General features: G+C 42.1%; 1 protein-coding gene across 3 annotated transcripts in view; it reads right to left on the bottom strand.

Moving 5' to 3' along the window:
• Window positions 1-181: 181 nt before the first annotated feature.
• vps13b (vacuolar protein sorting 13 homolog B) overlaps window positions 182-17,192 on the bottom strand; it is a 339,339-nt gene continuing 322,328 nt past the window's right edge. For all 3 annotated transcript variants that reach the window (XM_083990417.1, XM_083990416.1, XM_083990418.1), the window contains 11 exons: window positions 15,724-15,842; window positions 13,199-13,661; window positions 12,214-12,378; window positions 11,876-12,104; window positions 9,719-9,895; window positions 8,465-8,635; window positions 7,438-7,614; window positions 4,788-4,890; window positions 2,380-2,548; window positions 2,203-2,283; window positions 182-1,047 (listed from right to left, as the gene is read on the bottom strand). In XM_083990417.1, the coding sequence (XP_083846543.1) occupies window positions 799-1,047; window positions 2,203-2,283; window positions 2,380-2,548; window positions 4,788-4,890; window positions 7,438-7,614; window positions 8,465-8,635; window positions 9,719-9,895; window positions 11,876-12,104; window positions 12,214-12,378; window positions 13,199-13,661; window positions 15,724-15,842 (2,103 nt within the window). In that variant the 3' untranslated portion in view covers window positions 182-798. The remainder of the gene's footprint in view (window positions 1,048-2,202; window positions 2,284-2,379; window positions 2,549-4,787; window positions 4,891-7,437; window positions 7,615-8,464; window positions 8,636-9,718; window positions 9,896-11,875; window positions 12,105-12,213; window positions 12,379-13,198; window positions 13,662-15,723; window positions 15,843-17,192) is intronic.

Below are 17,192 nucleotides of genomic sequence, written 5' to 3'. Positions count from 1 at the left end.
CCCGATATCCTCTGATGGTGATGAGGAGGAAGAAGTTTGGGTTTACAGATGATGTAAGAATATTTGGGTGACAAATATCAGCTGACTCACAATAACAGAGCAACACGTCATACAACTTAATATTTTCTTTATTAAAACATTTCTATATTAATATCCATTTATACACATTGAAGGCAATAGACTTTTTGTTTTGTTTTTACATAGAACTCAGTGGTACAACAAATATAAAAGGCAACACAATAACATGTTGGCATCAATGTAAGGAGTTTATCGTCTATAAAAACATTTTGGTTGACAGCTGGAATCTTTAGCGTCCATCAACATATATATATATAATATAATATATATATATAATATTGCACTTAACATTGGCATGAGACTCTCTGAATGTAAACACAGAGCTTATTCAGATCGGAGTGACTCCTGCTCATCGCCACACTGAAGCGTTTTCACACCGACTTGAACAAGCCCTAATTAGTTGACACAAATATTTTATTCTAGTGTTAATTACAGTGTATGCTCATTAAAATGTCTTTATATATGAAATGTTGTAACTCGTGTGTTTCTATGACTCTAAACCCTCAGATCTTCTCAGTGTATTTTATTTTGTCAGTAAAAAAAATATCTTTCCAAAGGCAGTTTATTAAAGGAGTTCTCTATATTCTAAGGCATGGATGAAAAGGCGGATTTAAGTTAAATATAAGGAACTTGTTTTGCATAAAGGGGTAGTTATTTTTTTCAGAGGTTGTTCTTAATTAAATAAGAATAAAGGTCAAGTCACCAGTGTGTTAGCGTTTATCAGTGGAACCCCATACGCAGGGCTTTACTCTTCACCATGGTGAACTTGCTGACGAACACCTTGGCGAAGGCCGGATCCACCAGGTAGTGGTAGGACTTGGTGACGGACGGCGGCGGCTCGGCGAGCGTCACCGCCGGCTGCAGCTGCAGCGAGGCGGCGGACGGGGAGAGGAACTGGGAGGCTCTCGTCACGTAATCCACCAGCCGCCGATACTGCTGCTCCGACAGACGCTCCCGCACACCGTCACCCTGAAGGAGAACACACACACACACAGTTACACCAAGCCCAGTGATGTTAACTGGTCCAATCATGTGCCATCAAGGACATGTGCGTGCAGCAGATATAACCTTAAAGGGATACTTCACCCAAAATCGATAATTCACCAATTTTCTACTCACTGTCATGCCAAAGAAGGGTTTGGAGAACTTTCAGAGTCATCAAAACGCTTTTGGAGTTCCAGGGGGGGTCCGGCAGGGAACGGATTTTCATATAATGGCGGCGGATAGAGTTCACTTTTGAATCGTCCAAAACACACACTTTGAAACATCCAAATACCTCCATACTGCTCGTCTGTACTGACCCAAGTGTCCTGAAGCCGCCACATGAAAAAGTTGTTCGGAAATTTTTTTTTTTATCTCTGTTTTTAGCCTTGTTGTGGTAGTAGCTCCCAGTGGCTCTGTTGATGTTTGTGAGCATGCGCAAGATTTGCTGCGAGATGTTTGTTCGTCGTTGTAAACCATTGGATGTCTGATGTAAACACGGAAGAACATCTCGCAGCAAATCTCGCACATGCTGCGAGATCCACTGGGAGCTACTGCTACAACAAGACTAAAAACAGAGATCAATTAATTTTTTTACGAACACATTTTTCATGTGGTGGCTTCAGGACACTTGGGTCAGTACAGACGAGCAGTATGGAGGTATCTGGATGTTTCATAGTGTGTGTTTTGGATGATTCAAAAGTGAACTCTATCTGCCGCCATTATATGAAAATCTGTTGCCAGCTGGACCCCCGTTGGAACTCCTAAAGCGTTTTCATAACTCCAGAAAGTTCTCCAAACCCTTCCTTGGCATGATGGTGAGTAGAAAATTTGTCAATTATCAATTTTGGGTGAAATATCCCTTTAAATCCGACCGAAACTGGTGGAAAAAAATAAGCCACCAGTGTTTAATGAGAAAAACAGATGCTTGGTATTAAAATATCAAAGTGTAAATCTTCGTAGTGACCCAGGTGAAAACATGTTGGTCTGGTGTCCTTATGCTGATCATCAGAGTTTAATCAGCAGCTGAAAATTATTCAGAAATACTTGGCGCAATAATATTTCCGACAATCGGCTCTTTGATTTCCCATATGACCATATGAGCGCTCTGCAGCTTCCAGCACTTTTTTTTTTGAGTCTCACCTCGGTATCGCTGGTGACCGTCTGCTGCTGTAAGGTGAGGGTGAGCTGGCCCTGCTGCCCCGGCTCCTGCTGACACTCCACCTGCAGAGGAAAAACATGACATCCCTTCATGATCATCTGCACATACACAGAGACACACAGGCACGTACTGGGCTGCTACAGGAACTGATCTCTGACCTCTGTGATGGGGAAGGCCTGCTGCTGCGTGTCCTCGCTGAGACTGACCACGAACAGCACCTCGGAGGTGAGCAGCAGACAGCCGGCGTGCTCCTGTCCAGACCCGCTCACTATGGTCACCTCCAGGGCCATGTGCAGCTCCGGTCGCCCCAGAGACTGGAGCATCTTCCTGTGGTTGGAGAGGAGAGGATAGGAAAATAAGTTATAAATAAGTCAAGATATGATGAAAGAAAAATGGGATAGTTTTGGTAGACAGATGTGTTAATTCGCCTGTCTTGTCTACTTACATGCCTGCCTGTCTTATTTCCATTTCATTTATTTTCAGAATGTTTTATTTTTAATTTTTTTTTACTATTATCATTATTTTTTATAACCTCCATTCTGTCTGTTTTGTTAGACTTTTTTTTAGACTTTAGACATTTATTGTCCCTCTAGGGAAATTCTTTTTCACATGACCATTTCTTCACATATTGTTTCACCAGACACATACAAACACACACAAATTACACGTTTGATGTGCATTTTTCTGTTGCAATAATTAAAATATAATAAAAACTTTGAGTAATAATAAAAAAAAGATATAAATATATATTTGAGTTGTAGAAAACATGTACAGACTGGATTACAGTGCCGTGAAAAAGTATTTGCCCCCTTTCCCATTCTTACTTTTTTGCAACCTAAAGCTTTACAAATGGCTTTGCAACACTTTCCAGACTGATAGATGTCAATGATTTAGTTTTTTCTTGAATTTTCATGATGTGCTGCTGTTTCAGATCTCTCAGCCTAATTCACTTCACTATAACCGGTTCTATTGAAGGGATTTATTGATTCAATAGGTGAAATTGAACTCAGCCTAAAAAGGTTTATCACAGTTCATGATTTAACAAGGGGGGCAATTACTTTTTCACATAGGTAGGTTTGGATAACTTTTTTCCCTTAAAAAATGAAATCATCATTTAAAAACTTGGGATATCTTTGTCTAATATTAAAATTTGTTTGATGGTCTTAAACATTTAAGTGTAACAAATTAATACGCAAAAATGTAAGAAATCCAGAAGGGGGCAAATACTTTTCCACATCACTGTATGTGTGTACGTCTGTATAATTACACATAAGACCTAACACACACTTTCCCTATAAACACGAGACCACACAAAGCGTCCAACTAACCTCTGCACACACATGCAAGTGACCATACGTGTCTGCATACATCCTGTAATTTACATTTTTTGCATGTTCTCTGTATGGTTCCTATTACACACACACACACATGTCCAACAGGGAACTACGTGCACAGGAAGTGAAGTGTTCGCTCATGTTGCTCTGACAGTTTGTTTACGTTGGAAGGCAGGTGCATTGCGGAGCAGATGTCGAGGCAGCCACAGTTAGCAGGGACAGCGCGGGTCTGCTCAGTGTTACTCGGCTGCAGCGCCTGCGCTACCTGCAGTAGTAAAAATAATTGATGGACGTCTGATGGAAACCAGTTTGACTGCACTGCAGCATGACTGGAACCACAGGGGAGCGTTATCTCAGCATTCATGTATTTTTTTTAACCTATTTTTTTCTTCATCTTTCTCAGGTGACGACAACTGAAGTCGAACGAAATGAATTAATGTATTTAAAATTTGGCCTTTCTCCTCAGGGGGGACGCCGACTGCTACTAGAAGTAAATGTTTGACTGCTATGGAAACCAAACGGCAGAAAATTCATTATTAATCGCCGTAAATGCCTTTTTTTTCTCCGTAGCTCCTGATAACCTTCTGGACACAAAGGCCTGTTATAAACTTTTATGATAATATTAAGTGTTTCATTGTGAGAGCACGCAGGGATGTCTGATCTGCAGATACAGCTGCAGCTTCAGGCCATTGTGTTTTTTGTGTGTTTTTTTTTTTTTTTTTACAACTCTGGACCTAAAGTTCACTTTCTGCTTGGCACAACATGTGACCTTTGCAAACGGAGTCTTCTCTCCAAGTCGTTGAAACACACCAAGATGTTTGCTCCTCCATCTGATGGCACAGGAAAACATCTCTGGATAGACTCATAGTTAAATAACAAGAACAATTTCTAGCTGGCGGCTTTGGCAGAGTGCTTATAAAAACCTTTTAACATGGCTGGATGAGAACAAGGGAGGGCAGGCTGGCTACCATGTGTGGGATCAAGGTCAAACATCTTTCCAGACTTTTTTTTTTTTTTGGGAAAGTGGGTAATAAACTCTCCAAGGTTATTTTAAACAAGACAGCAAAAATGAGGAGAGTGAGAGCGAGGGAGCAGCAGATTCTGGAGAGTGTCCAACAAAAGCAAAAGGCAAGACGAACACATGTCCCCCTTTTTCTGGAGAAGACCTGGAACCAAAACATAAAGAAAAGAAAAAGCCTGCAGGTTTTAAATGAACGGTGCCAGTCTCATACCAGACATATTTTAGGTGGCTGTTGGGAGCTTGGGCCGACTTCTCCTCCACCGGCAGGAAGAGCTGTTTAGGAAGCTGCCACAGTCCGGCTCCATGAAGGATCCCTGTGAGCAGGAGACAAGGAGCCAGGCAGCGTCAGTGCAACGGTTACATACATACATAGATGCTTTTAAACATGAATGTTACAACAGGCAGATGAGAAAGAAAGAACATTTTGGATTTTTTTTAACTACATTTATCATTCGTCCAGAATAATTTGTTACATCTTTCATGTCTTTAAACAACTTCCCTCCCTCCACCCATCACTGATCTCAGAGCCATCAGTCTGAGAAAACAATGATACTTTGGAAACTGAAAAACAAAAAAATCCATATGTACAGCGCACCTGTATGTCATCTGGTTAAAGTGAATATATAAATAATCAAATGAAATAAATAGGGGAAAAAAGGAGACAAAAAAGTATACATATGCAAGCATACATATAAAATATGAAAAAGATAATATTCATGTATGTAAAATTAAAAAAGCAAACAGAAATAAATAAATACAATACCTGAATAAAACATAAATAAAATTGAATAATGAATAAGTCTTACTTGGTAGATGTTAGATTTAAGGAGTTAGGATCAGGTCTTGATATAAAAAAATATGATAAATGAATTCCATGTGTCATTAGAAATATTACTTTTTTGTTTGATTGTATGTGTAAGTCTTTCAACTTTCAATCGATAAGCAAGAACAAAGTTCAGGACTTTTAATGGAGGTATTTATTAGAATTCCTATGTATTTATTCTTATTCGTACATGTACCGTAACTAGCAGACTTGGCACTCAGCTGCCAACCATCTCTTTTCTGTTTCGTTATGTGTTTGTGATATGAGCATGTGGTGTTTGAGCCGCCAAATGGAATTGCCCTTTAAGGGATTAATAAAGTTGTCTTGAGTCTTGAGTCTTCATTAATCAACAAGTTCAAAGAAGGACAATTTACACTTTCCCAATGTCTGGAAATAAGACGTTTCACATGTATTGAGCAGAGGTTAACAAACTTACCAGCTTCTCTGGGCATACAGGGATTTTTTTTAATGGATAATGGTGGAGATTGTGTCAGTTTTGGGTTTTTCCCCCCCCAAATTCTTGTATTACAGATTAAATTTCATTTAAAATAAAAACCCCACATCACATTGATTGTGTTCATGTAAGACTGAGTTCATAACCCGTGTGCGTGTGGTCACTCTTCCTTCTTCCCACTTTAGCTGTCAGCAGAGCGGCAGCAGCAGCAGCAGAGAGCCAGTGAAGTCATCAAGTAGTTAAAGCTGAGCCATAAAGAACACAGTGAGGTCCGTTAATGACGTCACTGCGCCGAGGCTGCGTTAACTTAACTGTGTTCGGCTCCGACTGAGTGTTTGGGAGAGTGTGTGTGGATATATCCATGTGTTTCATAAGAGACGATGGAGTGTGACAGGATTACATCACAAATCAATGCAGTTGATCTCCCTGTATTACATCAGATTGAGTTGTGTGTGTGTGTTGTGTGTCACTGCTGAGGCTTAATGCGTATGCTGATGTTGTATAAGTTTGTGTTTGTGTGTGAGCTCAGAGGAACAGATATGAAGCTGCTCACCTCGTTACCACCAACACACACACACACACACACACACACACACACACACACTGACCCACTTCTCACCTCCCTCACCCCAATAAAACACTAACTCCACAGGCCTTAACTGCCCAAATGCATGTATGATTAGCCATGTGTGTGTGTGTGTGTGCTGCAGCGCTGAAGGCCAAGAGGAGGAGAAATAGTGAGTTTGCTCATCCATTTATGCTTTTCCTGACACATTAACTCTACTGTCATTCATTTATGTGTTTATTAAACTATTGTTGCTTAAAGGGATAGTTCAGTTCATTACCTTTATTTGTCAGTGCAAGCTTTCTTTAGAACGGCGGAGCAGAGCCGTGAGCTGCTCAGAGCTACGCTACGGAGGCTCATGGGATTTCTTGGTTTCCCTCATCAAACTCATCAAATACACAATCCAACAACTCCAAAACGCTCTGGTGGACAAGTTGTGACCTGCACATTCACCACGCTATGAGATAATAACAGAACGTTACCAGACAGAGTTGTTTTAGAGGGAAATACAGAGACTGCTTGATGAAAAACTGCTCCTGAAGGCAAGGCGCATCAGCGGTTTTGCATGAATTTACCTCTAAAACAACTCTGTCTGGTAACGTTCTGTTATTATCTCATAGCGTGGTGAATGTGCAGGTCACAACTTGTCCACCAGAGCCTTTTGGAGTTGTTGGATTGTGTATTTGATGAGTTTGATGAGGGAAACCAAGAAATTCCATGAGCCTCCGTAGCGTAGCTCTGAGCAGCTCGTGGCTCTGCTCCGCCATTCTAAAAATAGCTTGCACCGACAATTAAAGGTAACGAACCTACTCTTAAAACTATAGGGATTATAGCAATGGGCCAATTTGCCAAAATGTTGAACTATCCCTTTAAGTCTCCTTGGTAAGTTTTAGATAAACGAACATTAACCAGACAACAGTAACAGTAACAACTAAACAGAAGTTATCAGCTTTTCTACAGTTGGTCTACAAAACCATGTTGACTTCAGGTTCATTCACCATGGTTTCAACTAAACTCACCGTATCCAGTCTGCGACACCAGTTCAGCGGCTCCTCCGATGGGCTTGGTGAAAACTCCCACAATGCCTTTCCCCACTCCAGAGATGACTCCTTTGGCTTTGCTTCCAGCTGAACTCTGCAAGTCCCAGTTCCTCTGGAAGTTCTGCATGGGCTGGTCCACGATGCCGGCGATCGCTCCTGCACAGCAAAGATACACACTGCTTTGTTAATAATTACAGATAAATTCATAACATTTTGTGGATAAAAAACAAAAAAAAAGCGTGATTGTAATTCAGAGAGACATGGGAAACACACACAGAATCCAAAGAGTCATGCATTTATATAAGAATCGCAGGAATTCTTCTTCTTCTTCACCGGAGAAAATATCTGAGCGTTCATTTTTATGCATTACACAGATGTTGTGATTTACAGTGCAACTCAGAAATTATAATCCACTGTAACCCCGAGATGCGAGCAGCTGTTTGGTCTCAATGACAATCTGCTCAGTGTGCGTTTGAGTCGGAGGGTTTTTACTGCCTTCTGGGTGTTTATTGAATCCCTGCTGCGCTGTCTCCACTGCTCCGTCTCACTGCTCTCAGTCGTGTGTGTGTGTGTGTGTGTGTGTGTGTATGTGTGTGTTTGTGTGTCTCTTTCAGTGTGTGTCTTTGGACAGCAGATGAAATGTGTGTGGGGCAGAACCTGATGCGGAGGCCTGAGGGATTAAAACTGCATTGGTCTCGACTGGCTAATATCATAAACAAAAATATCTGTATTTACTGCTCAATTTAGTGTCTCTATGAGTTAATTTATTATTTATTTTAATCGCATTTTATTATTCATGTCTTCCAAAAATCTGGAAAACAACAAGCCTGAGCTGCAGGAACGTGGGAAACTTTTGGGAAAAGTTCAACTAAATTCAGATTTTACACAGTGGCCATAAAAATATGTCATTGTGCTACAGTGTTGGATTGGATTTACCATCGTCAACGCACATGTGAATAAATAATAGATAAAAACAGTGATGTCATCACGAGAGAGCTGTAGCTACCCAACAAGCTGATGCCGAGGCGGGACAGTCCCTGTCTCAGTCCGTCCCCGAGGCTCTCGGGCAGCTGCCGCCTCCACTCCTCCTGCCGGTTGTAGTGCTCCTCGTCCAGCGACAGGCGGTCCATGTTGCGGGCCAGACTCGTGGCCAAGTTGGTGATGGACGTCAGCGTACCTGGATAAAGACGTGTTGGGATTTAATCTTCACAGTTTGCAGCAACTTTATTTAAAACTGCATGGAGGCAGTGATGGACTGTAATACTCTGTAAGGATAAGTCAGGACATTTACAGTGGCTACCGTATGACAGACATGTTATTACACCATACACTAATAACATCTCTTGTCCCATTCATGCTTTGGAGAAGTGCTCTTTTCGACAATTGTACTCTATTTTGTACATTTTTTTTCTTTTTCATTTATTTGTTTATTTGTAACAGGACTCTGCATATTCATGAACATACAATATGTAAATATGCCAGATTTAACGTTAGCTCTAAAGTTAACTTCCATCTGCAGTCTCGCGGTTCACATTAAAACAACATTAAACAAGGACAAAACAAAGCACAACATGGTACAAATACCATATATCACAATATGTATACAATATATCACACAGTAGCTTCAGTCAGAAGGAGCAAGGATAAAATGCATTTCATCGACAAAAGTGTGGTAAAGTGCTGTTAAGATTCATTAAAGTGCATTTTCTATGTTTATTCCTCTCTCACCCCCAGAAGTCTGATTTAAAGATGCCCAGTCTATGGCTTTAACTTATCTATGAAATAATCTCTTACATGCTTAGAAATGATGACAAATTTATCATAGGACAACGCAAACATGTGGTCCCATACTGGAAACACTCATCAACTCATAGTCTCTAGTTTTCTCACTAGGCACTTCTTTGGAAAATAAATCCTTGGTGGGGTCTGAAAAAGTCACACAGAGCTCTGGTAGCTGATGTCACAGTGTGATACATAATTTTCCAGGACAACTGAAGCTTTTCCAGGACATTTGACTATTTTTTCTCATTTTCCATGACTGGAATATTGGTCAACCATTTTCCAGGTTTTCCAGGACGAGTGGGAACCCCGTCAGTGCATACATGGTTTTCAAAAAGTAATTTTTTCAGAGATGAAGTGCTGGGTCAATGATTCAATGATAATTTGTGTAGAACTAGATGCTGCTTGAGTCTAGAAGAACATTTAAAGGGATAACTGTGAATAAATAAATAATTAAAGGAGCAAAGACTGTGAGCGTTACCTTTGGAGATGTGTTTGACGAAGGACGTGGTTCCTCTGGAGACGCCGCTGACAAACGCTCCGGGTCCTCGGGTCAGACCCTCGTACGGCAGGCGGAAGAAGTCTGACACACCGTTACCGATGCTGCGCACGAGGCTGGCAGGACTGCCGAGGATCTCCAAAGAGCCCACAACCCAACCTGAGACAGAGGAACAACACAGGAAGTCAGAAGGTTATGTTTGTGTCCAGAAATACTATGGTGCTACTACTTTATGAGGTCAAATGTTAGAAAAAGGAATCTGTAGGCTTTGATAACATGTAATTAATAAAAACAACAATAATGCTGGGATATTTGTTTTATCGTCATTTATCAGCAGTGTTAGAAATATTCCTTAAACCTTTTCACGCTGACAAACCACTGAGAAAAGTGAATTTATAAACTATTCCTGAGTGTAATTTCCAGTTTCAGCCTTGGTTCTGTTTTCTGAGGGAACATCAACTTTAACTGTGTTGTTTTTGGAGGCGGCCACGTAAAAACACTATGTACAGAAAATAATACTGCATAATCCCACAATCATTTCTTTTTTTAATGCTTCTGAATGAATTTTGCATTTAACAGAAATAAAAAAAGAAAAGAAAGAAACACATCTGGAACGGCTGCTCTTTTTCGTAGGAACATTCGACATACCAGCCGTTTGAGTGAACTCACTCTCATTATCTTCTATGAGCCAGAAACGGTTTGGAGCGAGGACTCGACCAATCAAAACAACTCACAGAACAACCACAGCTACGGAGTCTAATGTTTTACATAATGATTATATGTTCAACTGTGCAATTAATCTGAACACAGAGGTTCACAAACACACACACACACAGACACACACACACACTCCTGCATGGAATCACACATGTGCCACATCTAGATTTACAGTCTCATACTATCTCACTTCTCTCATTCATCCGTAGAGTCTCCGTCAGGTGGCACGGCTCATTGATATTTATGCGCTGACAATTGCATCACAAAAATCAAACGGCCGTCTCTCGCCGCTCTGCTCTTATTCGCTGTCAATTTGCTCCTGAGTGATGGACTCTAATGGGAGGTAACCAACTCCAGTGGGGCCGAGCGGTCGTTTTTTGTTTTACATGGTCTCCCAGTTGTGGTTTGGGTAAAAGCATAAAGTCCTGACAGGAGCTGATGTTTACAGGGCTGAGTCATGCCTTTAAATGCACACACACACACACACACACACACACACACACACACACACACACACACACACACACACACACACACACACACACACACACACACACACACACACACACACACACACACACACACACACACACACACACACACACACACACACACACACACACACACACACGCATGTGCGCTGGAGTGTCCGTGTATAGACTGAGCAGTATCCATATGTTTATAAGTCTTTGCATGTGCAGGCCGTGGATTTACGCCTGTGGGTGTACGTGTGGTTGTAGTATAGGACCATACATCCTAGAGCTAATCAGTCCCAGAATGCAACGCTTCCAGGAGTCCTACTACCTTCTCCGCGATGACTCAGGAAGAGGAGAACGCGGTGAGGTGATGTGTTGAAATACGAGCAGAAATGAGGGCTCTAACGAGAGACAGCGGGGAGGAAGCATCCGGCCAGAACGGTGATTTCTGATGTGGAAATGTCTGGGTTAAATCAGACCATGTGTGGCGTCGGCGGAGCCTTCCACTGCACCGACCGGAGGACAATGAGAGAGAGCGCGGCGTGGTGCTTTTACAGTACAGGGGCCTCCATAAGTCCGACTTGGAGCTGGTGGCCGTGTGCAGATTAACCATAACATCCTGCTTACACGCACAGTGTGAAGCCTGAGTCAGACCTTACGATGAAACAGTAAATTATGACAAAAAGAGAGGCTAAATCTTTTCTGGGGATTCCAGTCATTCAGTTTTTTTTTGGTTCTGGTGCTCAACAGTTTTACTGCACTCTGGCTCCCATGAGCCCCTAGTGCTCATGGGAGCTTCACAAGTTCATCTCTTGTCTTGGTGAGAAACCCACCGAAGCACAAATCATGTATTTTCCTGTGTAAATAATGCGTAAACAACAAAACACGAGCTGGATATGTAGCATTTAGACAAACAGCTGCGTGTGTCTCTCTCTCTCTCTCCTACCAGCTCTGAAGAGGGCTCCTGCTGCATAGTGCATGGCCAGAGCGTGGACCAGCTGTCTGGCGGTGGTGCAGAGCGGGCCCCTCTCGAACAGGGAGAAGGAGAGAGGAGTGTGGTCCGAGGCGATGTACAGCTTCAGGGAGGCGTGGATGCTGACCAGCAGGTTGACCGGCTGGATGGTCAGCTTCTGCAGCCGCACCGGGTTGACCAGCGCCTGCATCGACTGCAGCACCTGGCAGGACGTTAATATCACGATATCAGTCATTAGGAACGTTTCAGCTGAACTGTGTGGTTGAAATCTAGATAAAGTGCTATAACTAAATAAAGTATGAGTAGTGCACCTGCTCAGGGAGGGTGGGGGCGGGTCCGGTGTGTTTGCTCCTCGGGGTCGGTGCTATCGCCGAGGCGATGGCTCTGTCTGGGATGTAGGTGTAGAACAGGGTCTTGATGTAGTAAACAAAGGTGTCTTCAAGATAGACTCTGGCAGGCTGCAGCTGGAAGGTGACCTGAGGAGAAGGTGAAGATTGATAGTTGTTAATGTCTGATCTCTGTCAACAGTTTCTGAGTTTGCAGAAATTATTATTATTATCTCTTTAAATCGATATCTTTTTTTTAATATTTTTGGTATTTGTCAGACTTTTGACATTTTATATAAGATGAAACTGACATCCCTGCTTTGACTTGTTCTTTTGTTGTAAGTTTTGTTGTAAATGCACACTATTAAGCATTAGTTAAGCTTTATATACTGAATTTATCATTTATAATACATGAATACTCATTAGTATGTACTGTAGTTTATAAATAAAGTTAAAAATGTTTTACTCATCATTGATAAGCACTAACTGTATTTATAAACTACAAACTAATGAGTATTCATGTGTTATAAATGAAGAATTCAGTATTTATTAATGCTTAACTAATGCTTAATAGTGTGTATTATAAAGTGTTACCCTTTTGTCAATACAACATTCCCCATATATGTTGAGTTTTACAGCATACGGAATAAAAAGTTATTGTTATTTTTAAATCAAATATTATTGCAAAACACAAAACAGTGTCTCTGAAAGAAGAAGTGACTTATGAGGTGATTACTTCTGTATGTAGTTATGTGCCTGATGCTTGTTATGGTGTACCACATGGTTACTGTGGTGAAGTATGTGACTGCTAGAGTTACAGAAGTGGATTTTAGTTGAAGAATTGTGTTCATTAAATCATAAAACTGGAAAAATAAATAGTTCACAGCTTATCAAATTGACAGCAGCAGCAGAAAAAGAAGAAATGTCAGTAAAGAGGCAGCAGAGACAAAGACAGAGGAATGAATCCCACCTCCTCCAGGGTGCATTTGTCTCCAGCCAGCATCATCCTCAGCTGCAGAAAACAGGAGCGCTTGAACTCCTCCAAGGCCTCAGGAGACTCCGAGGGGTTTGCATCTCTGCTCCACGGACCCCCGGGATCACCACTAACCCCGCTTCTCTGATCCTGGCACAGCAGCACGGGGAAGTGGAAGCTGGCTCGGTTGTACAGCTGGTTGTCGACCTGCAGGCTGGAGCAGTAGACCTCGATCAGGGACGTGTCCAGCATCAGAGCCGAGACGAGCGCCGTGTCCACTGTGGGGTCGACCCCCGCCAGCTCCGACAGGGGGAGGGAGGGGGGCGCCGGCGCCAGGCTGAGCAGCAGCTTGGTCAACGTGAGTCTCAGCAGCTCCACAGATCCAGAGGGACTAGTGATGTCATCACACAGTGCCACACTGGTCTCACTGAGGAGGACTCTGAAGGACAGTTTGGACGACCTGAAAACAAAATAGAGTTTATTAACATGAAAGTATCATGTTATATACTAGGAAAAAAGACAAAAACATGATTAAAGTTTTAATGACGTGTAATGTAGGGATAGTTCAACATTTTGGCAAATTGGCCCATTGCCATAATCCCTATAGTTTTAGCAGTAGGTTCGTTACCTTTAATTGTCGGTGCAAGCTATTTTTAGAACGGCGGAGCAGAGCCGCGAGCTGCTCAGAGCTACGCTACGGAGACAGAGTCGTTTTAGAGGTAAATTCATGCAAAACCGCTGATGCGCGTTCCCGTCAGGGACAGTTTTTCAGCAAGTAGTCTCTGTATTTCCCTCTAAAACAACTCTGTCTCGTAACGTTCCGTTATTATCTCATAGCGTGGTGAATGTGCAGGTCACAACTTGTCCATCAGAGCGTTTTGGAGTTGTTGGATTGTGTATTTGATGAGGGAAACCAAGAAATCCCATTAACCTCCGTAGCGTAGCTCTGAGCAGCTCACGGCTCTGCTTCGCCGTTCTAAAAATAGCTTGCACCGACAAATAAAGGTAACGAACCTACTGCTATGACTATAGAGATTATGGGAATGGGCCACTTGGCCAAAATGTTGAACTATCCCTTTAATATAATGCTGAGATTTTTGTTTTATCCTTAACCTTTTCACGCTGACAAACCACTGAGAAAAGTGAATTTATAAACTATTCCTGAGTGTAATTTCCAGTTTCAGCCTTGGTTCTGTTTTCTGAGGGAACAACAACTTTAACTGTGTTGTTTTTGGAGGCAGCCACGTAAAAAACACTATGTACAGAAAATACTGCATAATCCCACAATCATTTCTTTTTTTTAATGCTTCTGAATGAATTTTGCATTTAACAGAAATAAAAAAAAGAAACACATCTGGAACGGCTGCTCTTTTTCATAGGAACATTCAACATACCAGCCGTTTGAGTGAACTCACTCTCATTATCTTCTATGAGTCAGAAATGGTTTGGCATCTGATTCTAGTGAGGATTAATGAATTTCTTGCCACATCATTACATTTTGCAGGTCATTTGTCTACATTGACCTCATATGTGATCATATTAATCCCCTGTTTTGCCATATGGACAAAGCAGCTATGTGTTGATACAGTGGAATAAAGCTTCAACACAGAGGAACTGAGGAAAACAGGTGCAAATAAATAAAACAAAATTTAGGAAAATGCCTGATTTGACAACACCTGTGTAGCATTTAGAAGAAGTGCTGCGCAGGTGAAACACAAAACCACTCATAAAAACAGTCAAAAACAAAAAAAAGATGTGTGAAAACAGAAAAAAAGGCAAATAAAGAAACAACAGACAACAACAGAGATGTCTGGATGAGTTTGTTGTGTCTATGGCGACTTGAGAGGTTTCTAAGGTTGACTACACATAAGTGGTGTTGAAAGAATAAGCTAAAATGTAAGTTTGTGCTGTCGTCATTGTCTTTAAACAGGAAAAGGGAGTTATTAAGTATAAACTATAGGGATGTCAGTAAGTAAATGAATAAAAACTATGCAGATAGATGTGATTAACACTAGTTTCCGTGCAGAGTGCTGATGAAGACGTGCAGAAAGAGGAGAGTCACTGCGAGTCTCTGGCTGTGCAGATGCTGCCAGATGTTGTCCAGGACATCTTCTTCCTCTCTTCCTCTCACCATATTTTTCTTTTTCTTTCTCTAAATGCTGCACACATGTTCTCAGATTGGTGAAGACGTTGTGTTTTGACTGTTTTGCATGGATCGTGTTTAGGTTGCAGCTCATAATGTACAAATTATTTCAAGTCAAGACAAACACCAGGAGGGTTTTTAGTGCCCTCCTGTGGTGAGGGAGGATGAGGCCCTGTGTGTTTCCCTCATGTTCGGACTCGACTACAGTAACAGCTGCTGCATGAATGATGATGAAACCTGCCTGTTAACAATGATCATAAAGGAGTCTGAAGTGAAGACAGTAAAAGTCGCACTGGTAGATAAATTTATGATGGTTCAAATATGTAAGGAGCATAAAACAAAAGTAAAAGCTCTGCATCCGTGTGTGCAAAACATATACCTGCTGTGCTGGTTGATCACAGGGTCCACACTGCCCTCTGGTGCCAGAGACAAGACCAGGATGCCTCTCTCATACACCACGCCGACGTAGAGACACCCGAAGCCTGGCAGGAACACCACCTGAACGACAAAAAAATGTGTGCTGAGATGCATTAAGCCTTAAATAACCTTAAATAAACTTTGAAGAGGCGACTTAACACATCCACAGATTGATAGCTCAGTGTTTATGTTGCTGTGTGTGTGTGTGTGTGTGTTTCAGAGCCGACATGTGTCCGACTTTAACCTCCAGAGTGATCATCATTCCCCCTCGTGACGAATGGGAGCAGATCCCCGCTGAACACTTTGCTGAGCAGTCATAACAAGTCTGACCTTTGTTGCCCACTGCCCCCCCCCTCCCCCCTCCCCACTACCACGGAGGTCAGACTGCGACCTCACAGTAACCAGAGATACACAGCCCCAACCTCAACCCCCGACCTGCAGCTGGCTAGACACAACAGCAAACATTAGACACACCGCTCTCCTAACATCTCGCTAAACCGCACAGTTACATACCGACCAGAACCAGAAACACTTGGACTGTGATATCGACTTCTTGAATGTTGCATCGCCTCGAATTAAGAAAGTGAAATCTCATAAAAAAGCACGTAAAAGAAATGACGAGTGTTGATGATGATTTGTCCACTTTTCAGACGAGGGATGATGGAGGAGTTGGATCATTTGACTTGGTCATTAACGCACTTTTACATCATATCTGACCTTTGATAAGCAACAAAACCGATCACACACACACACACATGCATACACATGATTCACAATTGCATTAAAAACCCAGAGGTCAGTGCTTCTAACTGTATCTGTGGGAACTGTTTCAGCGGCTGATTGGACCGTGTGAAGGATAGTGCATAAAATCAACATGTTACGAGACGGCATCCAAGAAGAAAACTGAAGAAAAATGGAGAGAGATGAAACTTTTTGCCAGAGAACACGAGGACGCCTGATGAACGCTGGCAGCACATTCTTTGGGTCGGATAAAACCAGAATCAATTTGTTTGAATCAGGTGGGGCCCAGCATGTTTTGGACTGGAGCAGAACCTGGCCGGGAGAACCACGGAGAAACGTGGATGTTGTGGGACTCTCGCTGGGCCTCTCTCTATCTGTGGGGCTGCATTCATAGAAAAGGTGTGTGTGTAATGCAAGTTTGAATACACAACCAACATCGCACCCCCCCCCCCCTCCCCCTTTCATCGTCTCAAGAAGCTTGGCAGGTGCGAGCAACATGACACTGATCCCAAACACACCGTAAAAATCGCACCAGTTTGTAAAGAGGGAAACAGTGAAAACTACGACCTGGCCAAGTATGTTCCCTGACTTGGGTCCAATAGAAAACCTTTGGACTACTTTACAGTAAAAATGTTGAGCAACAAAAGTTCTCCAGCAAAGAAACATCTGAAAAGAATCATGTGTGAAGAA

The sequence above is a fragment of the Trachurus trachurus genome (genome assembly GCF_905171665.1).
Source record: "Trachurus trachurus genome assembly, chromosome: 16".
NCBI classification, from domain to species: Eukaryota; Metazoa; Chordata; class Actinopteri; order Carangiformes; family Carangidae; genus Trachurus; species Trachurus trachurus.
This window is presented reverse-complemented; position numbering and strand designations above follow the sequence as displayed.